The sequence below is a fragment of the Agelaius tricolor genome, unplaced genomic scaffold, assembly GCF_023055355.1.
Source record: "Agelaius tricolor isolate 1412-34295 unplaced genomic scaffold, bAgeTri1.0.p SCAF_25, whole genome shotgun sequence".
Lineage (NCBI taxonomy): Eukaryota > Metazoa > Chordata > Aves > Passeriformes > Icteridae > Agelaius > Agelaius tricolor.
In genome coordinates, this window is record NW_027269285.1 from 973,071 (window position 1) to 1,000,106 (window position 27,036).

The following is a 27,036-nucleotide window of genomic DNA, read 5'->3' on the forward strand; positions in this document are numbered from 1 at the left end:
CTTTTCCCCACTGATGGCAAGGTCGTCTCCAACAGCTGTTCCAGCGTAATTACCCAGCCCGGGCTCCATGGTCGGAACAATTGAAAAATTACAGGGGTCACTGGCTCGGTGTCTTAAATTTTAATAAGTACATAAAAACAAAGTGCTGAGTTATTAAAAATTAATCCTGCTAAGCGGTTGTTTAGGCTTTTTGGAGATGGGAAGCCTTGAGGGTGTCCATTTGTCCACGGGGGCCGGAGCGCTGCGGGCGGTTATCTCTCCGGCAGCGCTTTAGCAGGAGTGCTAAGTTTGATTATTAATTTAATCAAGGTCATGTTTTGTTTTTGCAGAAGCAGAATGAACTGTGGCCCTCGGTAATCCTTTCTCTCCTCTCTAGCTCAGCCTTTGTAATGCCTGTAAGCTGCTCAGAGCGCGGGGTTGGGATATTCACACAGCCAAGTGGATCTTGTGCGAGTGTTGATTATCGCAGCTCCGGCTCCTCCTGAGCACAGGCCTGTTCTATTAGCACCGAGCCTAAAGCTGCCTGCATTAACATTATAAGCCTAATTTTTTTCCCCCCGCTTTTGGGGCTTTGAGTCCTGGTTATAAAACTTGGATCAGAGCTGAGAGCAGGGTGAGTGCATTCTTCAAAGAGCACTTGGCCGTGCTGCTCTTCGGGAGTGTGTTCAGGAGCTCCTGCTCGGCTTCTGCAGCTCTGTGTATGTGCAAAGCCATCAGAACTTGCCACAAGAGAAAGTTGAAACCCTTCCCTGGCCCACCTGGCATTGTTTTCCGAGGCAGTTCAATATAAAGGGCATGCAAAGCAGGGAGGATAGGCTGAGCCTGGGGGTGGGCTTTGGAATGAGACATTTATTTCCTTAAGTTGTGTGCAGGAATTTGTTATGGAATCCAGGAGGAATATTTAGTTTTGTTTAAACATAAATAAAGAAGATGCAGGCTATCTGGTGCCCCAGGGATAGCTGGAGAAAATCATGAGGGGCATTAGACATATAATCTGAATTTTCAGATAGCTGTAGAATAGGATATTGGGTCTTTTTCCTCCATCCTGAGCACAGGCTTTTGAGTTAGCCAAGGTTATTGCTGGCCAGCTTTCCAGCCTGAATAATGGGACATTTTTTATATAGCAGGTCTAAAACTTTCCTGAGAAACAGTGAAAACTTTGGGGACCTTTTGGCCAAGCTGCCCCTTGGAGGAGGAGAGCTCTGGAGAGAGGGGCATCCTCAGGCTGGAGCTGACTTCACAGCCCCACTCTGCTCCCTCCCAGCGTGACCTTGAGCTGCTGAAATCCACAGCCAGGAATATTAAGATTAAACTGATGCTGATTTTGGTTTTCACTGTAATTCACTGGGCTGTAATTGATGGTGTAGTTCACAGCTGAGCAGTGACCATGTGAGTCTGCTGAGAGCCCACAGGCCTCCTCCCTCTTTCCCTACACCCCAAAGAAGCAGTGGTGAGGTTTTTTCCCCTCTTTAGCCAGGACTAGAGGGCAGGGCTGTGCAGGGAAGGCTGTGCACTTCTCCCTGCTCTGGCTGCTGTTAGCACACAGTGCTCGGGGTGATGGAGGGGTGATTGCATCCCTCTGGAGCTGCATGGGTCACCCACAGCAGTGCTGCTCCCCTCAGCACCTGCGCAGAGCTGCCTTTCACTGTCTCCCCTTCTGTGAGCAGCGGGGTGAAAGAATAGCAAGAGCTTTATTAAGATGTTTTTAGGTAACGTTTGCTCAGCTGCGAGATGGCAAAGGATTTTTTCAGAGTCTATTAGGCAGCCACTGCTATGGAATCTTAAAGTTGATTTGAAAAATTGGCACCTAATGGTTCACAACTGGAATAAATTTCCAGAAATTGGACCGGGGAGAGAAACTTCTGCCTGCGTGTGTGGTGTGGTGAGTCCCTGCACCAGCGAGGGGCCGCCGCTCCCTCCCTGCTCTGCCCGGGATTTTTCCCCTCTAATTAGGGAATGTGAGGAGTTCAGATCAGCTTCTGTTCATTTCTCTGTTTTGACAGAGTTGTTTGATGAGGAGAGGGCTGCTGGGCAGAGACTCTCCTCCTGCTGGAATCTCTTTCTCCTCTTTCCTCCTCCTGCCGCGTTTTGTAAAGGCCAAAGCCCGAGAATCCCTGAAAAATTAATGGGGCCTCAATAGGTGCTTTGCACCTGCTGCTCCCCCCTCTGGCACCCACTGCTGGTCCCTGCTGAACAATCTGCAGGAAAGAAAAAATCTTCTGTATGCAGAGCTGCCCTGGAGCAGAGTGGGGTGCCCTGGGTCACCCTGACCGCGCTGCGCGCTCAGAACCGCTGCGCCGGGGTGCTGCAAATGTCAGGGCAGCTGTGTCCCCAGCCTGCTCCCTGGGTGCCACCAGCCGCCACCAAACCTCATCAGCCAGCTGCTGAATAATTGAGAGAGCTGCCTCAGAGGAGCTGGGCACAGGGGAAAGGTCTCTGCCTTTAGAAAACATGAAAAAGTCTCTCATTTTGCTGTTTGAAATATTCAGAAGGATCCTGGAGGGTTCTGAACCCATAAGCACCTGCTTTTTTGTCGTTATTGAAAAGCCCTCTGTGCTTTTCATCATTGTTATGCAATTTCCAGTTAGCTGGGGCTTGTTTTCCAGCCGGGATTTAGCAAGAGAGGTGCTGGAAGGGTTAATTTTTAGCTATAAGTCATCTCTTCCCCTTCTGTCTCCTGAGGTCTCGGGCTCTGCCTCTTCCACCAGGACAGAGGGACACTTGTTTCCCTGTCCAACTTTGGTGCCTGGCTGAGGGTGCTCGAGTCTTTTCCATGAAAACTCCAAGCACTCCTGGTTTGCTGTAGCACTGATTTGTCTGGAGCAGAAGCCAAGGCTGAGTGCTGAGCCATGTTCACCTTCCTGTGCCCTGCCCAGCTGGGATGGGGCTGTGCTCCTGCATCTCCTGGGCTTCCCTGCCCTCCAGGATTCCCAGAGAAGGTCAAAGGCCTCCCTTTTTCCCTAAGTAGGTTGGGGTTGTTTTTACTCCCTTTGTTAATGGAACACTCCCCCCTCAAAGAAAAACCAAAATAAAGTGAGAAGTCTTCTCCATTTGGCGGTGTGTAAAGGCTTTTTAAAGCTAAACAAGAAAACCAATTATTTTTCTAACTGCTTTACTCCTTCAAATCTTTCACTGTAATGGAGATTTAGAATCCATCACTGTTTAGCTATTATTTCTGTGTAAAGAGTCATGCCCTATTGCACCAAGCAAACAGTCAATTTTTTCCATTATACTTTGCTGCAAATAACAAGGGTATGGAATAAATGACCCATTTTGGAGCAGATCTCTCTCTGTGAGGTGCCTGTGTCCCTGGAGGAGGGCAGGGAAGGGTTAAGGCATCCCTGGGAGTTCTCTCCACTGGTGGGAGCTGCCACAGGCAGGGCAAGGCCAGCACTAAGCCATGTCCCCAGGTGCCACATCCACACACTGGGCCATGCCTGAGAGCCCTCTTGGTGGGGCAGCTTTTGCTAAAACCCAAACCCAGCCCTGCCAGGGGTCAGAACCTTCCCTGGAGGCAGCAGGGTCCCTTGGGATGGCTGCCTGGGGAACAGGCAGGGATCAGGAGGGCGATCCCTCCATCTCCTGCTGCTTCTCTGACTTCTGTTTAAGTGCAGGGGACTCGCAGGCGGGTCTGTGTTGTGTGAAAGTGTACTGCACAAATATGTAGCCAGCAGCTGTTTTTTTTTTTAATTAAACAGACACTTGAGGTTAAAAATCCCCAAGTTCAACGTAAACTTCCTTCTGTGCTATTAAGTTTGGATCCCATCCAAAAACTGGATAATTTTATTTTATGTCATTGAGTCTGTTTGTTTACATTTTGCATTTCATTCACATTTCACTGTTGGGTTTTGCTTCCCAGCTCAGCCTTCACTGCCAGGGAGCAGCTCCTGCCTTGGAGCTTTCCGAGGGGGAGGGCACGGTGCAAGCACAAAAACTTGGGATTATTTAGTGCCTTTTCCTGTGTTTCGAGGCGTTTCAGTGGCAGCAGTGTCTGGGGCAGCTCTGCAGGGCTGGGCAGTGCCTGGGGCAGTGCCTGGTTCCTGTGCCACGGGCTCTGGGGACTCGGAGCTGCCGAGCAGAGGAGGATCCAGCTGTCTCCCAGGAGCAGCTGGAAATGACAGTGAAGGCTGAAATAGGAAAGTGTGATAAATTAATGGACTAAAACACCGTGAGGGACTCGTTAAAAGAAATAGCTTTAGGAGAAGCTGTGAGGAGGATTGGAGTGTGAAGGGGAACAGGCTCTGCCAAGGGCCCGGGTGTTCCTGGGAAAGAAGGGGAAGGGCTGGTGCCTTTACACCATCTGATCATTAGCAGAAATTGATCCTAATGGGGAAGTTACAGCTTTTAATATGGTTGAGGGAAAAGGGAGGAAGCTGGAAGAGTTGATGTAGGCTGGCAAAGGAGGGGTGATGCCTCCCCAAGTGTCTTGGGGTTCAGCACCTGCAGAGGATTATTTGACTGAGGAGCAGAATCAACAAGGGAACCAGAGGAAGTAAGATTAATAGATTTAGCCTGGAGGTTGAAATTAAGTTTAAGACTATCAGTAAGTGAAAGGAATAGCATAGACTGTTTCTTAAGACATTGAAGGTCTGTTAGACACAGAATGTGCCATTTTCCCAGGATTTTCACACTCATATTTCATTCTTCTTCTACAGTGTTTGACTTGCATGACTAAGTAAAGACTTTTTTCTTTCTCCTTCCCCCCTGCTTCTTTTAAAACTATTTTTTATATAGCCTGTTCCCAATTGAGGTTTTTATTGAGAAACAAATGCTTTTGGTTAGCTTCTGTGTGGAATCTGTCCAGCTTTAAACCACTGCCACGAGCAAAATTCATTGACAGAAAAAAAAAATCAAAACAAACATTCCCCAAGATGGGGCACTTCTTGAAAGGGAAGGAATTTTTATATCTGTAGGTCTGTGTATAATGGCTGCACGTGCATGGCACACAGAGACATTCCTGGGGCCCAGCCTGGGCTGGGAGATGGGCACAGGTGTGTTGGGTCAGTGTGGTTTGCAGTTCAGGAAGGGCAGGAGTGCCCCTGTTCCCTGGGTGGGGCTGGTTTGCTCAGGGGCTCCGAGGGACAGAGTGCCTGGGAAGAGGCTTTGGAGCTTTTTGGCGATGTGGGGTTTGGTTTGTTTGTTTGGTTTGGTTGTTTGTTTGTTTGTTCCTTCAGCTGCCTTGGCTCAAGGGAGCACAGTTTGAGTCAGGTCTCCTGGGTAGCTGTGTCCCTCTCATGCAAGCCTGTGTTTCTCTCTTTTCCCTTTCCTTTGGGCAGGAGCTTGTTCCAGCTTCCCTTCCACACTGAGCCTGCACCCCCTGCCTTTGCTCACAGCATCCTGTACCAGAGAGGGGAAGGCACCGAGCAGTCTCTGTTTCATCTGCCAGATGTTGTTCTGTGCTCTCACTGACCTTGAGCAAAGCCAGGTGCTGCAGAGGCAGAGCCCAGCTCAGGTCTGTGCCCTGGCAGTGCTGTGGGCTCTGCCCCACCTGGCCCTGGAGCTGCTCCTGTGGCAGCACTGGGCTGCCCAAGGGTCCCAGGAGCTAAGGGCAGGCTGAGGAGAATCTCCTCTGGTTTGTGAGCTCCACATCTGCCACAGCTCAGTGCTAGACAGCTGCTTGGTGCTGCTGCTCTCCTCTCTCCCACCTTTTTTAAATTCCAGGGCAACATATTGAGGGGCTTGATTTGTTCTTGTTCCTGCCTTTGTTTTTCCAAGGCACTGAACGTGTTTTAGACAAACATAATGAAACAATTTAGAAAAATAAAAGGAATGGAAATAACCTTGTATAAAGTGGCAGAGAAAAACCATTCTTGGCATCATCAGCTGTGCTCACGGTGAGGCACAAACTATCTCAGCATGTCAAAGACACTTAAATCTGCTTCATGTGAGAAGCCCTTTGTGGAGGCAGCTCTGCAGTGCCTCCGCTGCTGGTGGGGTACAGAGAGGCTCTGGTGTCTCCTGCCTGTGCTTTGGTTTGGTTTCTCACAGGATGGTTCTGGCCAGAATTTATTATTGTTTCAGATCTGTCAGACTTCTGATCCATCCTCTTAACCAGTGCAGGGTGTAAAGAAGCAATAATTAAAACTCAAAGCCCAGACCAACCTGCACCTCACTGTTGAGGTCTTCCACTGAATGGCTGGAGGAACTGGGCTCTGTGGGTGGCTTTGTCTTGCTTTGATTTCAGAATAGTGGTACCTCCAAACCTCGTCTGTTTGGAGATGTTTGCAGTGTGGATGTGGGGGCTTTGGAAGGAGGATCATTTGCTGATCTGCCTAGAGAAACAACTGTCTTTTATCATGGTTATTGCTGGGGAGTCTTAATGAACAAAAAGACCTCCTGTCACAAGAGTCCTTAGCAAGATGTTTGTATTTTTTTTAAAGGGAAGAAAATTGTTTCTTCCCCTTTTTATTAAACAGTAATGCAGGTTCAGACTGTGTTCTGGTGAGTCTTTAATTGGCACAAAAGGGCAGTTTAGCTTCATCTTAAGGAAGAGTTGTCAAACAAGCTGGAATTGTTTGGCACTCAGAAACATGCTGAGCAATAGGCCGTGATTTGCATCTTCTTCTCAAACATCACATAGTGCTGGAAGTTACTTCATTGGCATGAAATGAGCTTCTAATGAAGACACTTCTCCAACGATGATGCTGCCCCTGCAAGCAATAGATTTCTTGTCAGAAGTGTAATTTCTGGCTGGAGAAGGCAGGTTTAACCCCCAGTGTGTTGTGGCAGCATGAGTGGCACTGAAGGAGCTGACTGGGCAGGAAGGAGTTCAGGGAGCAGGGACAGACTGGGCCAGACTGGAAATGTGCTCTGTGCTCTGACAGCCCAGGCTGTGGCACGTCCCTCCCTTTCCCCATGCCCTGCATCTCTGGAGATTATAAACCCCAGATCTTGTTTTGATCAGCGTGCGGATGTTCTGGAGCATCTTGAATTGAATCAAAGCAGCAAGAAATTGGTTTTTGCAAAGAAGCTTCTTAAATGAAAGAATTCCATTAGGTAATTTATTTTTTTTAAATCCATGTAGTAATTCCTTTAAATTCTGCTGTGTATCTCTTGTATAACATAGTGGTTTGGGCCATTACTGGAGCATATTTCGTTAACAATGTTTTTTACTTCCTGAGTGTTTTCTGGGGCTCCTTCTCCTGGCTGGGAGCTGGTGCTGTGCTGCAGAGCCTGGTGTGGGTCAGTGATGCTCAGGAGGGCCGGGTGTGCTGTGTGATGGTGAAGGATGCACACAGATGTGCTGCAGGTGTGCAGGTTCTCCCAGGTGGAACTGGCAGCCCTGAGGGTCCTGGGTGCTCTGGGAGCCTCTGCTCCACCAAGCTCAGCTCTGCTGGTCAGGAACAGGGCTGCTTCCATGTGTGGTGTGCTTTGTGATCAAACACACAAGGAATCAAGCTGGAAACCCTTTTGAAGATTCCGGCTGTTTGTTCAGAGAAGAACACGAAGCAGAAGGCTTGTGCTGCAGCTGTAGGAAGTTTCTCCTCCAGGAATGGGCTGAGCTCCTGAGGGGGCACAAGGACACCGGAGGGGCTGTGCTGTGGCCCTGGAGAGGAGAGAGGTGCTGGGGGGCTCTGCAGGCTGAGCAGCACTCTCAGGGTGATGGTGCAAACCCTCCAGCTCTGGGGGTGATGGCAGAGTCCTGCTCCGTGCACGTGCTGCTTAAACCCTTCCAAACCGAGGCTGCTCTACACCACATTGTTAATTTAACCTTTTGTTCTAATCCCTTCTGTGGCTCTCAGGGTTTAGGAGCAGTCCAGGAAGACAGGGGAGTGCTGTGCCCTGGGCAGGGCAGGCCCAGCAGTGCCTGTGTGGGGCAGAGGCAGAGGGCAGAGCCTGGCAGGGCCGTGGTCAAGTGTCACTGGTGGCAGCCAGCTCTGCTGCCCTCATGGCAGCCACTCTCCTGCCCTCATGGTAGCCAGCTCTGCTGCCCTCATGGCAGCCACTCTCCTGCCCTCATGGTAGCCAGTTCTCCTGCCTTCATGGCAGCCAGTTCTCCTGCCTTCATGGCAGCCACTCTCCTGCCCTCATGGCAGCCACTCTCCTGCCCTCATGGCAGCCACTCTCCTGCCCTCATGGCAGCCAGCTCTCCTCCCCTCATGGCAGCACTCTCCTCCCCTCATGGCAGCCAGCTCTCCTACACTGCAGTGCCCACGAGGCCTCCCTGCAGTAATTGCCGAGGCTGCTCCGAGTTCCTGGGGATTCCTTTTCCCCGTGCTGAGGGAGCTCATTAGAGCAGCACTGCCAGCATGGGCCCTGGGTAATTGGCAGCACAGAGCTCGGGCAGCCCCTCCTGCAGTCCCCAGCCCTGCCCAGCCTGGCCTTGGGCTCTGCCAGGGATGCAGGGGCAGCCACAGCCCCTCTGGGCACCCTGTGCCACCCTGCCAGGGATTCCTTCTCAGCACTGGCTCTAGCCCTGCCCTGCTGGTTGTGAAGTGCTCACAAGTGTCTGTGGTGGGTGCCCAGCTCCCATCACCCCAGGCAGCTGCTGAGGCTGGTTTTGGGCTGGCACTGGGGTGTCTGTGGTGGGTGCCCAGCTCCCATCACCCCAGGCAGCTGCTGAGGCTGGTTTTGGGCTGGCACTGGGGTGTCTGTGGCAGCCTGAGCCCTGCCTCCCGTGCCAGGAGTGCGTGGTGCCCGCCCTGTGATCCCGGGGGATTGGAGCTTTAGTTGGATGGAGACAGCTTTTAGGTCTCAGGTTTCATTGTGTTGTTGTTATTGTTGTTTTCCAAATTCCCTTCCAATCCATCTGCTCTCCTGACATCCTTTTTATGTTGTTCAGAAGACGGGGAAGGAGTTGCATTGTGAGCACGGTCAGGTCAAACTCCTCACTTTTATCTCTGCTCTCTGGTAGGTGATGGGCATTTGGGGAATAAAACACTAAGAACAGGGTTTAACCAGCCTTTGTTTGCTATTGTCCAGCTGGGCTTGAGACAGCAACAGAGATGGGAACAATAAACAGGGAGAGGAAGGAGAGATTTTAAACAGAACTGTTCTTTTTCTTCTTATTCCGGTGTTCCTGGAATCTGACACATTTTGGTTTTTAGTCCCAACTGTATTAGTAAAAATAACAGACAAGCAAGGTATGTTCAGTGCAGCTCAGCACAGCTCTGGTTTTTGCTTCGTTTTTTATGCATTTAACTGCATAACATTTTTATGCAAATGCCAAAGTCTCCCCTTTTTTCTCATTGCCCCTGGTTAAATCTGTGTTCACCACGATGTGAGAGGTGTGCAGCTTGGTTTATTGGTTTAATGTTATTTGTAAGGATGTTTGCAGAAAGCTTTGCTGTCTCAGGTCACCATTGGGAGGTTTTTCTACTTCGTTTTTTCATTTGGCCTTCTGTGTTTCTGGGGGCTGGTCTCTCAGTCCCTGCTCCTGTTCTTTTCCTTAAAGCAGGTGACTGATTTTCACAGCTGATCACAAAATGAGGGAGTCTGGCAGAGAGCGGTTGTTGGGCCAGTTTTGTTATGCTAAAGAGCTTTTAGTCTTTAACATATTGTATTCTCCTGTTTTGGTGCTCTGGAGCATCCCTGGGGATCTCAGCATGACTGGCCCAGGATTGGGTCCTGCCCCCCTCACTCACATTGTAAAATCCTGTGGAATGAAAGAGAATTTCCTCCCTGGCTTTGTTTCAGATCATAAGTACCAAGTTATATACCAAATTACTAATACTGTGCTATCCCCTTCTTTCATCTTTTTTTTTTTAATCCAATCTCTGAGTGATTTGCCTTGTGGATGCCTGTGGACTCTTGGGGATGTTGTTTGTGCCTGTACCACACCCCGTGCCCTGCTCTGCTGCCAGGCACCTGGGAGGAGTTTTGGGAGGTGCAGGTGGGGCCAGGCTCCCAGGCAGGGTTTGCTTCCCCTTCTCTCCTCTCTGGGCTTCGTACCCACCCACCCCATGGGAAGTTATCTTTGAAAATCTCCACCTCCTTCCAAAGGCTGGTTTTAATAGCTGCACTGCTCTTAATTTCTAAACCTCAGGAGTAGCTCTCCAGTAGGAATAGAGGCTGGAAAACAAAGCAATCAAAGGAAAGCTGTGCTGCTCTCTGGGCATGTTTGCTTAGCAGAGTCCCAGGGGATGCTCAGTGGAGTTCTCCTGGCAGTGTGGAGGGTGGGAAGCTGCACCCACAGCATCTCCAGCTCCTGGGGTGTGTGAGGTGTCCCCAGAGGAGAGACCCATCCTGCTGCACGTCACAACAGCAGCCCAGCCTGTTCCACCCAAGTAAATAACTCTGGGAGCAAATCTCTTGTCATACTGCCTTTATAAATACCTTTTAAATGAGAGACAAGACACGGTGGAGTCACTGGAAGGGCATCTCTGGAAGGTGGAGGAGCCTTTTCAGATCTGCTTTGTACCTGGTTGTCATTGCAGCCAGAGGAACTGAGCTGCCCTTCACTGGCTGCAGGTCTTAAAAAATCATAACTTGGGGATTGAGGATGAGGATTGAGGATGGAGATTGAGGATGGAGATACTTCTGCATCTGCTTGGAGCTCCCTTGATGGGCCAGAATCCCTGGGAAGGAGGAGAGGAAGGGGGTGCTGGCCCTGCCCAGGGACCAGGGCACAGCCCCCAGTGAGCACAGGAGCTGGCACATCAGGGCACACGAGGCTGCACACCCTCGCCCCAGAGCACGGAATCTGGATGTGCTTATTAGGTTTTCAAATGTTATTTAGCTTGATTGCAGCCTTTTTACAAAAGGAGTTAAGACATGGATATAAAAGATAATAGAACTATAAATTGCAAGTCAGGTTCTTATGAAATCAGTAAATTATTCATTTAGCAGTTGTGTGTGTGCTAATTTCATGTTGCTATGGTAGCTCGGGGTGGAGCAGGGAGGTCAGCCTGCGAGGCAGGGAGCTTTGGGGGGGACAGAGTGTGGCACACAGCCTTCAGCTGGATGATAAATTGCCTCTTTATCTGCTGTTGTCCAGGGAGAGCCAGAACAAGCCACTGAAAGAGGTGTTTCACACCAGGTAGCGGGTTTTGGAATTAGACCAAAAATCACACATTTCAGTCTTGAAATTAGTTTAAGTGTGCTTTGTCTTTGTGACATCTCTGCTCAGCCTCTCCCTGGAGACAGACAGATCCCAGCATCCCAGCCCCAGCTTTGGGCTGCCTCCCTGGCACTGTGGAAGGTGGAAATAAGATGATCTTCCACCCAAACCACTCTGTGGTTCCATGATCCTGTGATCCCTGCTTTCTGTGATCCTGTGATCCTGCCTCTGCTATTGCTGGGGCTGCCTGTGGAAAATGGGGTTTTTTCTGCTCCTGCTTTCAAGGAGGGGACATTGTTTTCTCTTGGCACCAGCAGTGGTGGGTGGCCAGGCAGGTACTGACCAGTCTGTGAAGGACAAAGTGAAACACTTTAAAATGTGGCCAAGACTCTTTCATTCCACACCCAGTATTTTTGGGAAATGTGAGTCTTCTGAGCTATCTCGGGTACAGCAGTTGAAGACAGGATTTGTAAAGTGAGTGTGTCTTTACTGAGTGTTTCCCAGAAAAAATGGGAGGAAGGAGAGCAGAGCCCCCAGAGCCATCCAAGCCAGGTGTGTCCAGGCAGGGGGTGAGGGCTCCAGGCTGCCACTGTCCCCTCCCTGCTCCAGATGAGTTCCAGGCACCCCTGCACCCCTGAAACTCATCTGGCAGACTGTGGTACAAACGACCTGTGAGGCTGCATTTCCCAGAGGGAGCAGCATCTCTTCCACAGCAGCAGTACCTGCTCTGCTGTGCCTGCTTAATTGAGCCCACTGTGGATGTTCAGGAGCGTGGGTAGCTCATTTTTTTTTTTTTTTTTCCTGGGGACACCAAGTGCATGGAATCTGCATATGGGGGAGTGTTTGTGGTCTTTTGCACTGGGCAGTCCTCAGCCTTCCTGCTGGCCCACGTGCCAAGTGCTGCTGCACTCAGGTAAGGAGATAATGATCACATCATTAAGACACTACTAAGGCTGGCATTACTTGTTAGGTCAACATATCGATCTTGACATTACGCTGCAAGATTTTTTTTAGATAATGCCTGTCTGTCCTGCCTCTTGCTCCAGGAGGAGGAAAGAACAGGGGGAGAGGAAATGCAAAACTGAAAGTGTCTTGACACAGATCTTTTTCCCCCAGAATAAAAGCACTTTGCTCCTTAAAAGATTTGTTGTGCTGTGGAGACTTGCAGCCTTGTTGCTGCTGATGGGATTACTGGCAGATTTCCTTTAAGTCCATAGAAATCCCGAGGTAGTTGCTGGGCTCTGGGCAGAGGAGTTGGTCATTCTAAAAGAAGAACCCGCTTTAGCCTCGCATGTTTGGGTGCCCAGAGCCTTGCTGGAGGCAGATGGCTTGGAGGGAGGCTGAGCTGGCCTGCCCTGGGGCTTGGCCCCAGTTCCCATGACCAATAAATGTCCCCTCAGTTCACTCCCCAGACACCCTCCCTGTGATGGTGCAGCTTTCCTTTCCAGCTCAGAGATATTTGCATTGTACCCATCCTAGAGCATATTAGAAATCTTGGAAAGGCCTTTCCTGTCTCCCTGCAGGATGAAACACCTCTCACTTTTTAATAAATTCTTGTCTCGTTATCTTTTCTGTATTGAAGCTGTCCAAGCCAGTTTTTCTCATTTCATTGGGCTCTTTATATTGTGCTACTTAAAGGCAATTTGTAAAAATAGCAGCAATTTTACTTTATATATGTATGCGTGTGTGTGTTTGCTATCACTAAAGCTTTATTTGGTAATTTAATCTGGGCTTACTGACTGCACTTTTAAGGACTTATAAATCAAAAGTGATAGTTCCAAAAACACATGATGTTTTTTAGTCCCTGACTTGCAGAGAAGCAGCACTTACACCAGTGCTGAGCTGGTTCACTATCCCTCTAAATATCTTTCATTAAGAACAGTCCATATGGTGTGTTAGGGAGAAGGGGAGTGCAGAGCAGAACCTGTGTCTGCCAAAGAAAACTGTTTTGATCTAATGTTGAGCATAGTACAACTTTGGGGGGAAAAAAATAAACATTGTCAGATGGGTCCTGCCAAATTTCGTGATTTATCAAGAGTTTCAGGCTGTTCAGTGGATTTTTTTTTTCTTCTGAATACTCCAGTTTCGGGAGTCTTGTGATTTACACAAGACTGTTCATTTTCATTTTTTAAACATGTTGTAGGAAACACCCTCAAAACATGGAGCCCGGAAGCTGCAGTGTCAGCAGGTTAATGAATACTTTGCTGTATTATATTGAAGATCTGGTGGGTTTTTAATGCCTCTTGTGATCTGGAAGTGGTGAGCTGTGGAACTTCAGGGTTTGTGTGAAAGAGGAGCTGGGAGAAGGTGACTTTTTTAGGGTGTTTGGTGTACGGTGTTTTCTGAGGTAAATCCATCAGACTCGTTCTCCCATTCCCCTGGAGCTTCACTGCTTTCACATGCTGCTGCTGCTCACTGGGTGAACGCTGCACTGAAGTAAATGTTACAGGAATAAGGTGGGGAGAATTGCAGTAGAAAATGAGCAGAGGAGGAAGATGAGGAGTCCAAAGGGCTGTGTCCTCCAGCTGAACAGCAAGGTTGAGATCTGGCTGCTCCAGCCTGCCATGGATCTGGGTGTGAGATCAGCGCTGTGGCCTTACTTATGGGAGGGGATAAATCTAATTTCTAGTGCACTTAAAACTGGGTTAGCAAAAGCACAAGCAAAATGCTGTAGAGAACATTTGCCTCAGCCTTGTCGGGTGCGACAGAGCCTTCCACTTGCCCTTAAATCCATTTCCCAGCTTGCAGCCACCACTTGGAAATGCCCAATTATAAATTTGTGAGTCTTTTCATTGCTTGTTTCCAGGTTATTTTTCTTTCTTTCCTTTTCTTTCCCCCCTGTCTTTTCCCTTTGCCTATTTTAAGCCTTGGCTCCAGAATGAACGCTCCGCTTCCCACAGTCCTTCATCACGCAATGTTTTCAGCAGACACTCAAGAATTAAACATGTACAATTTCCATAATACTGATTATCCCTGTTTAAGTGCTATTTTAGAGGGTATTAATTTCTGTTGCAGTAGCAGCCGCAGCACTTAGCGCCACCAGCCCAGTTTTCCCTCTGTGCCTTAGGCTCGAGTTTGGCGTGAGCTGGGATTTGGCTGGAATTGCTCCCCACTGCTTTTAGCCCCTGTTTCAGTGAGAGGGGAGGGAGGCAGAGCCACCCTGGCAAGGAGCTGGTGCTGGACTGGAGGAAGGCTGCCTCTGTCACTTCTGATATTTTCTGATTTTTGTATGCAGAAACACAAAGCACAATTAGAATAACAGTTATATATCCTCATTGTTATTAAAGCTTGGATTAACATGACATAAAGTTTTGTCTGGGGAGCCTTTTGCTATGGCTCAGGGAGCATTTTTGTGTGACAGTAATAGGCTACAGTTAATATACTTGAATGATACCAGAATCTGTGTAATAAGACAGAACAAAGGGGGTTTATTTGAAGCTGAATTACAAAGGTGGAATTATCATTGTGAACAATCCACCAAGATCGCAGCTTAATTATTGTATCTGGCGTTATTTCTGTGAAATAATGTGGAGTCAGGGAAGCAGGGTTAAAAAATATCCCTCGATCTTGGAAGGACATCTTGTCAGTCAGGAGGGATTGATGTGTGGACCTGTCACCTCATTCTTAACACCCAAATCCTCTCTTTGCCCGTTTTTGCCGTTTGTTTGATTTACCGAGCCTGTTTGCCGTGATTCAAGAGGCTCTTGTCACGTTTCTAGGAGAGATTCATCACTGGGACATAATCCATTCAAATAGCTTTTGGGCAAGAAATAAAAAGTGTTTGAAGGCAAGAGGTTTCAAACAAACCCTTCAAAGGCAGCTGTTGGGCCCTGCGGAGAGGAAGGAGGGAGGGCAGGGTTGTTCTCCAGGGCCTGGGGAGAACAAGGAGTGGAAAGGTGGGAGCAGTTTGGGGGAGGCAGAAGCTGGCACTGGGGAGGCTGCAATAGGCAGGAGACTCCAGACACATCTCCCCTGCATGTGGCCACCAGAGGTTCAGCACACATGGAAGTGGCACCTTTGGAAAACTCTGGGCCATTTTCACGTGTGAAATGTTATTCAACTATCTTGTGTTTGTGTGGACAGTTCTCCCTCTCTGCCTGTGCCGTGAGTCCCCGTTACACAGATAATAAGAGTGGGGGAGGAGGATTCTTTTTTAAATTTTCATTTATAAACTAAAGAAAATTGCTTCTTTCTCACAGAAAGCGCTTTGGTGATGTCAGGAGCGGGAGGTTGAATTGACTTCAACAACAAAAAAGCCCTCTCAGAACAGCCGCCCTTGTTTTTCCTTCAGCAGGCTTTAAAAGAGGAGTGCTGTGGTTCCAGGATCCCGGCTCTGGTGATTACCCTGTAATCCCCATGCCGTCCAGGGGTAATTAAACATTGCAGCTGAACCTTGGTTTCAGATGCCTGGGTGAGGCTCTGTCAGGCTGATGAGATTTGGCGTTGTTGACACGTGTAAAAACTCAATTTAGCCAGCGGTAGCCGTGGTTCCTGGGCACTCAGCCCCTCTCCAAACAGGCTGACCTGGGCAGGGCAGGATGCACACACCTCCGAGGGCAGGGGGACAGGAGCTGTGCCCAGCACAGCAGCTCCACTAATTGCTTTCTTTTGAATATTATATTCAGCCTTAATAGCCTGCTCTCCTGGAGGATTGCCTTTCCCAGCATTTGTTGTGGCTCTCTCCGGAGTGGGAAGGGGAGGAGCTGCAGGGAAGGGAATCAAGGTGGTACCTGAAGATCCCATCCCAGCAGCCCAGAGTGGTGTTCCTGTCTGAGTGCCCTGATTGAGCTGGGCTGGAAGGGCCAGGCTGCAGCGAGTGTCCCCAGGTGCTGAGTGGTGGCAGTGGCGTTTCATGTCCTGTAAGCCGGGGCTGCGATTGCAGCCACACGGTGATGATTTAACATAATGATGATTTCTGCCCTGAACAGGCTTAAGAGAATCATTCCCTCAAGTGCTTTGGGCCCCTGCCCTCTCATCAAGACTAACTGGGGTATTTTAAGAGGAAGAGTCCAAAGCCCTGAGCAGCAGAAATCAGAGCAAGTGCTTCGTGTTGGTTATTTCTCCTCTCGAACTTGTGGCGTGGGTGGTGCAGGGATGTGCTGGGGCTCTGAGCTCAGGAAAATCCACATCCCAAGCTCTGGGTGTTGCATAGCTCTGGTCTATCCAAGCAGGTTCTGAAAGCAAAGCCAGGGACTTGTCTTCTCCTGTTCTTATCATTAATTTGTGGCAGTGGAGAATCACTTGTGCTTCCTGTGTGTGGGCGCTGCGAGCTGCCTGAGCGAGCAGCCTGTCTGTGTGGGGGCACTGCTCCTACAGCCTCAAAGTCATTTCTAAAAAGTGGTGTGTCATCAGGGTAATGAGTTTGGTCAGAGTACAGTTCTCTGACCACTCACCCTGCCGGCAGCTGCACAGGGGGAGGATTTGGAGTGCTCTGCACAGGCAGAGCTGCTGCAGCCACCACCCTCCACCTGCTGCAAAGCCAGACTTGGAGGGTGGGCTTGGGCCCCCTGGCCAAAAAATGGCACCTTCTTGGCTGCAGCATCATCAGCATGGTCACAGCAAGGGTCTGGTTTGCAAACTGTTTTTCCATAAATTAAAAAAAATCCCTAAATGTAGAGAGATAAGCTGTGTTTGATTTGGGGTGCAAAAACAAGGGAGGATAGTTCTGTTTAGAACAAACAGCCCTGGAAAAATATTCCTTAATATGCAAGTCAGTATATGAAAAGAACAATAAAAGGGAAAAGGAGCCAGCAGGAAATAAAATGAAACTTTTTTTCATTACAGTCAAAGAGAACTTAGATGAGTTTTCCTTTGCTAATAAACTGAAGTTTGATTCTGCAGCTGAGCCTTTAGCTGGAGCTGGCTGTGGCAATTGTTCATCCCTTTTTTTTTCAAATCTGGGCAATAAAAAAGCCCTTCATGCATCAGGAAGCCTCGTAATGCAATCCTTGTCTTATCTTCACACTTATTCAGCAGGTATTTACGGAAGGGCAGCAGGAAGCTCTTTAAACCCGATCCTGTTACTTTGCTCAGGATGTCTCTTAATCAGATCTGTGTCCCTGAGTCTGGCCTGCCCTGGGACTGCTGCAAAGGCATCTGTGAAAACACCCCTGGTTTCCTGTGAATAGAGTTTTTCTCGGTGTTCTCAGCAGCAGGGAAGGCTCTGAGCTGGGTTTTGTGTGTGGCTTCAGGGCACTCAGGGAAAGCCCGCAGGTTATTCATGGAATGCCAGGATGGTGTGAGTGGGGAGGGACATGAAAGCCCATGCAGTGCCACCCCTGCCATGGCAGGGACGCCTCCCACTGTCCCAGGGTGCTGCAAGCCCTGTCCAGCCTGGCCTGGGGCACTGCCAGGGATCCAGGGGCAGCCACAGCTGCTCTGGGCACCCTGTGCCTCACCACCCTCAGGGAGGAATTTGTGCCTGATATCCCTTCCAAACCTACTCTGGTCATCTTGATGGCGTCTTCTGGGCTTGAGTGCTGTGGCTGCAGCACACCCAGGGCAGAGGCTGGTGCTGAGCTGGTGCTGTGGTGAATGAAATGGCAATGTCCCTGTTGCTGCAGCCAGGAGGGAGGGCCCGTGTTTAAATCTGGCTTTGCAGGCAGTGGTGATGGCAAAGCCCATCAGGAGAGGCGGCTGCCCCTCCTCTGGCGCTTCCAGAACCGGCTCCAGCCAGGCCTGGTGGGCAGCACCTCCAAGTAGTGTTTGGAAAAGCAAACAGATTGCAACTTTGCAGCGCTAATATGCAAAGGAGCCCTGTGAAGGGAGGAAGAATTATTTCTGCTGACGGTGCCTAATGTTCCGTGAAAGTAAAATCACCAACTCCTCGCACCTGGCTGGCTGGAATGCTGAGGGAGCAATGTTCCAGCATGGCATTGCTGGGCTGCCGGCCCAGAGGGGAGGAGAGGGTCCTGCCCTGCCCCACGGCAGCCCTGGCACTTACCTGGATGTGCCCACCTGGCCTGAGGGCACCTGAGGGAGTAAAGGAGCTCCTTGGATCTTTGCTGCTGCTGGCTCTTGTGATGTTTGATCTGTTTAAGCTTCAGCTGAGGAATGGGTTTGCACGGAGCTCTCAGCCTTCGCTTTCCAAAGAGCAGAAGTCCTCCAGCCTTTCAGCATCAGAAGCTTAAACCTGGAAACCTAACAGCTCCAGTGTAAGCCCCAATAGAATGGTTAAAATTATTGTGTGTGCATATAAAAAGTACCCCTTGGGTGGGTTTGCCTCGGGTCTTTATTTGGTGACGGCTCCCTCAGGCAGGTGGGGAGGGCACATGGAGCAGGATGATGGAGCTTGGGTTCTTCATTCAGTTCTGAATCCCACAGAAAACACTTGCCAGAAGTTGTTCTGTTGTTGGGGAAGTTTGCAGGAAATAATGCAGAGTCTGTGCACGTGTGCAGGGAGATGGGGGCCTCAGTAAAGAGCTGGAGAAGGATGAGTGTGGGAGGGGATGCCCCAATGCCAGCAGGGAGCTAAGGCAGAGCTCCAGGATGGTGCTTGGCCCTGGGGCCACGTGCAGGTCACTGAAACGTCTGTAACTCAATTTCCCTTCTAGTCCCACCCTCTTCCTTGTCTGTTCGATGGGTGAAACACAAGGATGTTTTGAGGCAGGGTGAATTAAGTGTTTGTAAGGGAGGCTGGATCCTCTCCAGCAGATGTTTGGAACAGGATTCTGTTCCTGCCTCTCTGGGGAAGGGCGGTAGCAGCAGCTCCATGATTTAACCCCAGTTTCAGATGGAATCACTGGGTTTGGCTGCTGTGGCCCCTGTCTGTGGCCAGCTCAGTGTGTGTGTGTGTGTTACACTGACGGGTACAAAAGTGTCATTGCAGGAGCCCTTGATTTGCTTGTGTGACATGTGCCATCTGTGTCACCATCCAGAGCTATTCCAAGCCCTGGGTGGTGGCACCCTGGGACCTGCTGCTGTCCCTGGGGACACTGTGAGCCTTTGGGCAGTGCCACATCCCTGCCCGTTCTCAGCTGGACCCTGCAGTCCTGCAGTGCACTCTGAGCTCTGTGGGGCAGTTCTCCATGGCTGAAGGGCTCCACCAGCACCTGCTGGGTTGTTCACCCTGTCCTTGGGGTTTGTGTGTCTGTGGTGACCTCAAGGAGCTGTCTCAGGTCCTTGCTGCAGGGTGTACCCCTGTACCCCATTCCCTGAGGCTCCCAGAGCACTGGGCTGCAGCTGGACATTGTTCCCTGTGGCACTGCTGGCCTGGAGAAGGGCAGGGGACAGGGATGTCCCTCTGGCTCCTGCCTCTCTTAATCCATGTCAGAAATGCAGCACTGGAGCCTGTTTCCCTGTCAAGCCAAGGGGATCAGGGGAGAGCAGCTTGTGCTGCAGGCAGGGATGGTTCTGGACAATTGGACCTGGCTGCAGGACTTGATTGCAGAGTCACCCCTGCCCAGGCTGCAAACCCCTGCCCACAGCTGGGAGAGGGGAGCTCTGCTCTCTGTATTGCCTGCAGCTGGATTGCCTGGTGGAGCACATTCTGGAGTGCCTGGTGCTGTGCCCGGGAGGTGAGGGACCCTCCTTGGCAGAACTGTGTGCTCTGTGTCCCATTGCCATGCAGGGACCCCTGGCTGTGTGGGTGTATCCTCCCCTTTGGAGAAATGTCCCTGCAGTTTATCCATCCCAGCCATTCTGCTGCTGGGGAGGTTATTGCCTTATGCCACTGCCTTCTTGCCTTCTTTCCCTTGCTCTTGTCACCACCTTCCTTCTCTGCAGCAGCCCAGAGGCTGAGGGCAGAGCTGTTTCATGTTTCTGAGTTGTGCATTGGTTTGGTGGGGTTTTCTGCCAGAGCCTGTGTTCCCTGTTGGTGTTGTTGGCTAACAGGTGCTGGAAGTCTGGGGGCACAAGGGAAGCTCTCAGTCAAGACAGCAGGTAAAGGAACACTCCAAGAGTCCTCAATAGTTTATAACTTGATGGGAGCTTTGCTTTCATCAATACTCCCTGTTATTAATGCCAGAGAAGGAATTAATGAGAAATGGTCCATGAAGTCATGTTTAATTTGTCCTGCTGTGGAAGGCTGTTTTTTCTGGAGAGCATTAGTCATTCTTACATCCCCCTTGGTAGAGTAAGCGTTGAGTAACATGCTCATGTTTTGCAGGAGCATTTTGAAGCCCAACAGTAGCCCCAGTGCATTTTGGCAAGCACTGGGGATGCTCTTTGCCATGGCACGGCTGGTGAGCAAGCCCTGAGATTACCGTGATTGAATGACTGTTTTAATTTCAGCCCTGATGGAGCAAAATTAGTTACAATGATATGTGTGTGTTGAATAAAATTGTAGTTTTATTAGCTATAATTGCTGAAGAAGACTTTTTAAAGCCTTGACTGCTGGGGGGAAAAATTGCCAGCACTGGAGTTTGTGCTTGCACAGTATGGCATTGATTGTTAGCGTGGTGCACAATCCATCACCAGGGCACATGGGGAGCTCACCCTGTGCCCCCAGGGAGCACAGAGGAGGTGAATCCCTCCCCAGGGAGCTGGGAGCCGGGGTTACCTGGGGAAGCTGGAGCAGAACTCCCAGCCTGGAGGTCCCTGGAGCCCTGGCCAGGATGGGGTCAGGCTGGTGGGGTGGTGGCAGAGGGACCAGCCACGCTCAGGGTCGGCTCTGGTGGGGTCATCCGTGCTGGGACAGTGCTAAAGGAGCCTGGGTGTGATGGTCAGGGGGGCTTGGGGAGCCCTTGGGCAGGAGACAGAGCTGTGCTGGGAGGAGAGGAGTGTGTGTGACAGAAAGAGGGGGGATAATTTGTTTCTTTGTTTAATTCTGTTGTAATCAAGCCCAGAGGCCTGGTGTGGGGGAGCCGTTTCAAATTGTCTGCCATGCAATAGGCATTTGTCTTAATTTATGTGGGGGGAGGTTGTAAATCTGTAGGAGCTTGGATTTCACATGCGCATTTCAAATAACAGCACCTGACAGTTCACTGGCAGCTCAGAGGTTTTTCTGCTTCAGAAAACAAAATATTGGAGGAGTTGTGCGGTGTGGATAAATAATTTGAGGAATTAGACCAGAATGTCCAGCACATTTTTCTTGGAAGAGCAGAAGAGGTGATAGACCTGTAAAGTTCAGGAGTCAGGGATGGAGGGAGGAGAGGCACAACTGAATTGTTGGGGCTGAAAGTTGTCCTTCAGTGATTCCTTCCCTCCCCAGCCCCAGCTGGAATTGCCATCCTGATCCACTCCAGGTGTCAATCCGTTTGTCTGCCCTAATTCTTCTTTACCTTGAAGGGATGGAGAGCAGAGTGCCAGATCTGCTGGGGAGTGTGGAAAACACCCCCTCCACCCCAGGGAGGCACTTTGGGGAGCACAGGAACACCTCAGCCTGCTCTGGATGTGCTGGAAACTCAGGGTTTGGATCAGGAAAAGCCTTCCTGGGCTGGGTGGGGAGGCACAGAGGCTGCTGTGTGTCCCTCCAGTGTAGTTGTGGTGGTTTCAGTGTGGAAGCTTTACTCAGTGAGTAAACTGGACCCAAATGGAAGAAGCAGAACGTGGAGGTGTGGAGTGGTGGTGGGAGTTGCTCCTGTGCACACAGGCACACCCTGTAAGGAAGGTTGGCTTCACAAGGAGGGCCCATGGGCACCTCTTGGGTCTGTGTCCTGCTGGCATCGTGCAGTTGGAGAGATACAGGATGAGGCTTAAAGTTTTCCAGAAAAAAAAATTGGTTTGGTCCTTCTGCTTTCAGTGGCAGCACAGTGCTCCAGTTTCTGCAGCACCACCCTGGAGATTCCTCTGGAGCCAGTGCTGGCTTTTGGAGGGCACTCAGCCTGTGGGTGACAGCGTCAGTGACCAGGGGCTGCGCTGGGTCTGAGCAGCTCCTCGTGCAAAAGAGGAGTTGAGAATCCCAAAGAGGAAAGTAGGAGGGATGACTGGAGAATACTGTGTGTTCTTGTGCTGGGCTAGATCACTTGCATTAAATTCAGAGACTTTCTGGGTACAATTAATAGTCATTTTATTTAGGTCACCCTGGTTTTGTTGCTTTAAATGTATGCCTCCATTAAAATGGAAGAAAATCAAATACATTTATCTCCGTGGAGCCTTTTGTGAACTGGTTGGGCATATTTTAAATAACCCTGGGAACTGTTAGGATTATTAAAGCCTTTGGCTCCTCCAGGTTTTTTTTTCTTTCCTCCTATTCTCCCCTATTCCTCCTTCCAGGCAGTGAGTAATGAAGTGGTAGAGCCCTTCCTTTTCTCAGAGCCCCAAGTGGATTGGAAAAAAAAGAAGTTAAATAAACTGAAGCCCATTAGTTAGGCTTTATGTAAGAAACTGGGTCTGCATTGGCTGTATGGATGGGCTGTGCTGGGACAGAGAAGTCTGGGGGCCTGAAGTGTCCATTTTTAACCACTGTTCACTGGCAAGTCTGTTTTCTTCTTTTTTTTAGTTACCTCAAGTCCTGAGACTGTTCATTTTGTACCTCTCATTGATGCTCAGAATGAGTCTGCATTAATCAGCCCCTTCAAGGCTCCATCTGGAGCCATGCTCCATGTGAGGAGGCTGCCTTGGGTCCCTGCTGGTGTCTGAGTGCCCTGGGAGGGGGTGGCTCAGCCTCCCCTCCTGTGCTGGGGCATCCAGGGCTTTCCTGGGGCTGGGGTCCGGCCAGCAGCACATGGTGGGTGATGGCCAAGCCTTGAGGGTGGCAATTCCATCTTCCAGTCCTGCTTCTAGCCCAGGAAAAGCCTTCCTTGCTCTTGTGTGCAGAGTGAGGGCTGCATGTTTTGAGCTGAGACCTGGGGCAGTTGCAATTGAGCATCTCTGGATCTCGGCGAGGCAGGGGCTGGAGGAGGGGTTAACTTGGGCACTCACAGCCCTGAATGTGCTCGAGTTTCTGCTGTGGGCTGGTTTTTTTTCTTCCCTTCCCCTGAAACAGGGATCAATTTGCTTAGTGCAGGGTTTACTGGCGGTTACCTTGACTGTGTCCCTTATTTCTCCTTGATGAGAACTTGAACAAGCCGCTTGTGTTTGCCTCCCAGAGAACCGTGAGAAACGGGCTGTGTGTGTGAGGCACTGTGGTTTGCTCATTCTATTCAGCCCTTTGTATATTCAAATTCTTCTAGTTTGAGTTCTTGCTGTTCTGCCAGATTTCCATACCATTGATGGGTTTTCTGCATTAATAAGTTTCTCTCCCCCCTCCCTCCCATACCCTCGCCACCTTTTTGCAACTGGTGAAAAGTTTTTCTGAGCCCTCTCCACATTGATTTTCTTCTCCTGCTTGTCTCACCAGCTCTCAGATGTTTTATTTTGCAAAGCGTTAATAGAATTTTCCTTTTGCCACTGCACTTTATCTATTCAGGAGGTTTCAAGAAGTCTCATTGTGTCACTGGACTATGGAGGAAAGAGGCTATTCTTCTGCTACAATGGCTGCCCTAAAAAATAACGCAGGGGGGGGTAAGCACAGAAAGGGCAGAGACGGAGATAAAATGTTCTGACCTTAGGAAAGAGAAAAGATAACCAATTAGACATTGTTGAAAGGGCACCAGCTGGCTCAAAGAGCACCCCACTGATCATTTTTTCTTCAAGGCATACTTGGGCCGCGACTGAACTCAGCTGCAGAGACGCTCCCCCCGTGCAGGTTTCATGTGTGCAGTGTCGGGGCTGACCCTTTTCCAGGAGCTGCTGCCCAGCCCTGATGCCAGCAGTTGGTGCTGCTGGAGGGGGGCAGTGCCCACTGCAGGGTGCCTGTGCTCCTCGGGGCCCCGGGAACCTCCCTCCTGGATTAGCCCTGCAGCCCGTGCTTGTTACTGCTAATAGGGATTTATTTGCATGAAAAAGATGCCTGCCAAGATCATCATTCCAGCTTGGTACACATGGCACAGAGCCCTGTTTGCCCAGAGGATGGTGTTGTGTTGGACAGGTGGGAGAAGGGAAGGGAACTGCAGGGCCCAGTGTGGCTGGGGGCTGCAGCCAGAGCCCCTCAGCCCTGCAGGGCTGGGTCTGGTGCCATTATCAGCCCCTCCTCTGCCCCTCAGCCCTGCCTGGCTGGGTCTGGTGCCATTATCAGCCCCTCCTCTGCCCCTCAGCCCTGCAGGGCTGGGTCTGGTGCCATTATCAGCCCCTCCTCTGCCCCTCAGCCCTGCAGGGCTGGGTCTGGTGCCATTATCAGCCCCTCCTCTGCCCCTCAGCCCTGCCTGGCTGGGTCTGGTGCCATTATCAGCCCCTCCTCTGCCCCTCAGCCCCTGAGGAGCTCTTGAGGCTGCACAGGAGCTCTGGGGTGCTGCTGCTGCCTGCAGTGACTGAGGCATGGCCATGCTGGAGCATCTCTTCTCTCCCTAACCAAGCCAGCAGCCTTTTTGCAGTCCCCAGCAGGGTCCTTGCAGGAGGAGGTGTCATTTTGGCAGGACAGTAGAGCCTGCACTCAGCCTGGGGAGACAGGAGACGTCCCTGTGCTCCTGCACATCCAAGAGCTCCAGGGGTTCTGGGATGGGGTTGGAGAGAGAAAATTCCATATTGAACCTTTTGCAGCAGGGGTTGGGTGGGGACAGAGGGTGGCACTGGGAGCTGTGATGCCCCAGGAAACAGCAGCAGGTGCAATGTGTAATTTTTGGTTCCAGTGAGGCCAAGACCTGCGAGAATGAAAAATAAAGATTGCTGAGCAAACATAACCCTGGAGCAGAGATAAGCAGGGTGAAGGGCAGCCTGGTCCTTATCTGCCTCCTGGTATTGCTCATCCTGGGGAGTTTTCCCCCCTGGAGGGCAGACGGACAGCAGGACAGAGGGCTCTGTGCCTAATGCAGTTTGGGTTTTTCAGTGCATCAGCACCTTTAGGTCTCAGACAAGATGGGTATCAGGAGACCTGCATTTCTGCACCCTCTCAGGCCACTGCTGGCACTTTCTACAAAACATTTTGACTGAAAAAGTTAAGAACAACTTAAGCAGAGACGAGTTTTCAGATGCATTTCAGGCATCATGTAAGGTTTTGCTGCGCTGTATTTCTTTACAATCTCCTGGAACATATTACAGTCCTTCAGAACCTCAGGGAGGTTCAACTTGTGTTTTCACCACCTTCCCAAACTCTTCCTCCCCAGCCAAGGCTGAGAAATTTTTCACAGACATAGGCTGGATGTCTGTCTGTCGCCTAAGAGGACACTTGGGGGGACAGGTGGACCCTTCAGTGGCACTGGGTGAGATGAGGAGAGCATGTAACTGCATTGTAGATCACTTAGCTGAAATAAATGATTTATGGAAAGCCAGAGTACAAGCTCAAGGAAGCACAGAAAAATTATTGGTGGGAAAAAAACCCCAAAAACCACAAACAAACAAATCCCAAAGCCACACCCCAGACAAGCAGTGGAGTCCTTTAGAGGATGAAACCTTTTCTTTAAAGTTCTTCTCCCTTCCTGCAACACCTTCTGTAATTCAGTGTTAGAGGTTTTTATCATCCCTGAGTTTACAGCAGGGGATTGCAAGTTTAATTTCATCTCAGAGCTTGTCCAGGCCATGTCCAGTGCACATGGACCCACCTGCCCCAGTCCTGCAGCCCCAGAACAGCAGCTCGAGGTGTGATAATGCTGGGGAATCAACCCCAGCACCACATCCTTGTGCAATAAGTGCAAAATTTTAGGTGTGGCTGCACAGATTAAATGGAGGTGGAATAAATCATGCAAATCCTAATGAAAGTTGAAAGCAATTTGGTTGCACTTCAATACGTTTCATCAGTCATCTCTCTTCTGAAGTGGAAATGCCGAGCCTGATGCGAATTAAAGTTTCTCCCTCCTCCCTCTCCCCTCTCTCCTGCAGCTTTTCAAAAGCCCTTTTGAAAACCTCTGAATACCTTTCTTGGCTGACCAGATTTTACCCTGCTCGTACCTCTTTTAACCTAATTCTCAAGCAAGACAGTGACTCTAAATTTGGAGGAGTCATGGGCTTGATTTGCATCCACGCTTCCTCCCTTGGCCCTTGCCGGTCTCCCTGCGAAAGGGAGATGAGGCACGGCCAGGGACTGATGTGAAGTGGAAGAGCTGCTGAGATATTTGGCTGTTCAGTGGTCACTGCTCTGCTTCAGGATCAGCTGTCAGCAGGGCAGGGAGGGGGACACCAACAGGATCCCAGGGGGAGGAGCTGCCCCTGGCCAGAACCAAGGGGTTCTGCTCTGCCTGTCCCCCTCCCTGGCGTGTGTGGTGTGTCTGAGCTGCCAGCTGTGTTAAAGCACAACTCTCCCCTCTTTGTCTTGCAGGTAGAGGATGCCATGCTAATGTTTGACAAGACGACCAACAGGCATAGAGGTAAGAGGGACTGGGGGCTCTCACCTCACTGTGTGTGGCAGCTTCTGCATGGGGGACCAAAAACCAGATTCAGTGAGATGAGCCAGTGGCTAAATCATGGCACTAAATCCTCTGTCCTGCAGCTAGCAGAGGAGGGGTGGCTGGCATGGAATGCCCCATGCACGTGGATTTTCTTGTTAGGAGTGTCTTTCCTGGTCAGTCTAATGGCCAAAGTCAGGGATTGTAGTAGCCTGGAAAGTTCAGCAGCAGTGAGCAAAAGCCTTGCTCAGGAAGATGAGCTCTTCCAGCCAGGGAGAGTGTGTGAGCAGGCACTGCCCTTCCATTTGTAACAGGGACCTCTTCAAAGCTCTTGCTTAGGTTGAAAAGTTCAACCCGTGACAACTTCCTTTTATATCCAGGGAATTTTCCACCCTTCCCCATGAAATCCCCCTTAAATGGGCCATAAATACTCCTCTCCATTCAGGATCTCAGCACGGTGTTTGTTGCATTTAAAAGCTGCCTGGTGAGGAGCTTTGGTGCTGGGCACAAGGGCCCCCATGGCCCTGTGGCCTGGGGGCAGCTGGGGGGCTCAGCTCCCAGCTAGGGGGGCACTCAGCAGCTTTGGTCTCTGACACAGGTGTGGGTGTCTCCCTTTGCTGAAATGTCCCAAATCCCAGGCTGGGTTCCCCCCTGGCTCTGAGCTTCAGATCCCAGGCTGGGTTCCCTCCTGGCTCTGAGCTCCAGATCCCAGGCTGGGTTCTCTCCTGGCTCTGAGCTCTGATCAGATCCCAGGCTGGGTTCCCCCCTGGCTGTGAGCTCCAGATCCCAGGCTGGATTCCT

General features: G+C 50.4%; 1 protein-coding gene across 11 annotated transcripts in view; it reads left to right on the plus strand.

Annotated features, from left to right (window-relative positions):
• Positions 1-27,036, plus strand: part of MSI2 (musashi RNA binding protein 2) — a 200,658-nt gene that overhangs the window by 95,666 nt on the left and 77,956 nt on the right. For all 11 annotated transcript variants that reach the window (XR_011682424.1, XR_011682425.1, XM_071448042.1 and 8 more), the window contains one exon: positions 26,169-26,217. Coding sequence is in view for 9 of the 11 variants with exons in the window: in XM_071448042.1 (XP_071304143.1) it covers positions 26,169-26,217 (49 nt within the window). In the remaining 2 variants the exon portion in view is untranslated. The remainder of the gene's footprint in view (positions 1-26,168; positions 26,218-27,036) is intronic.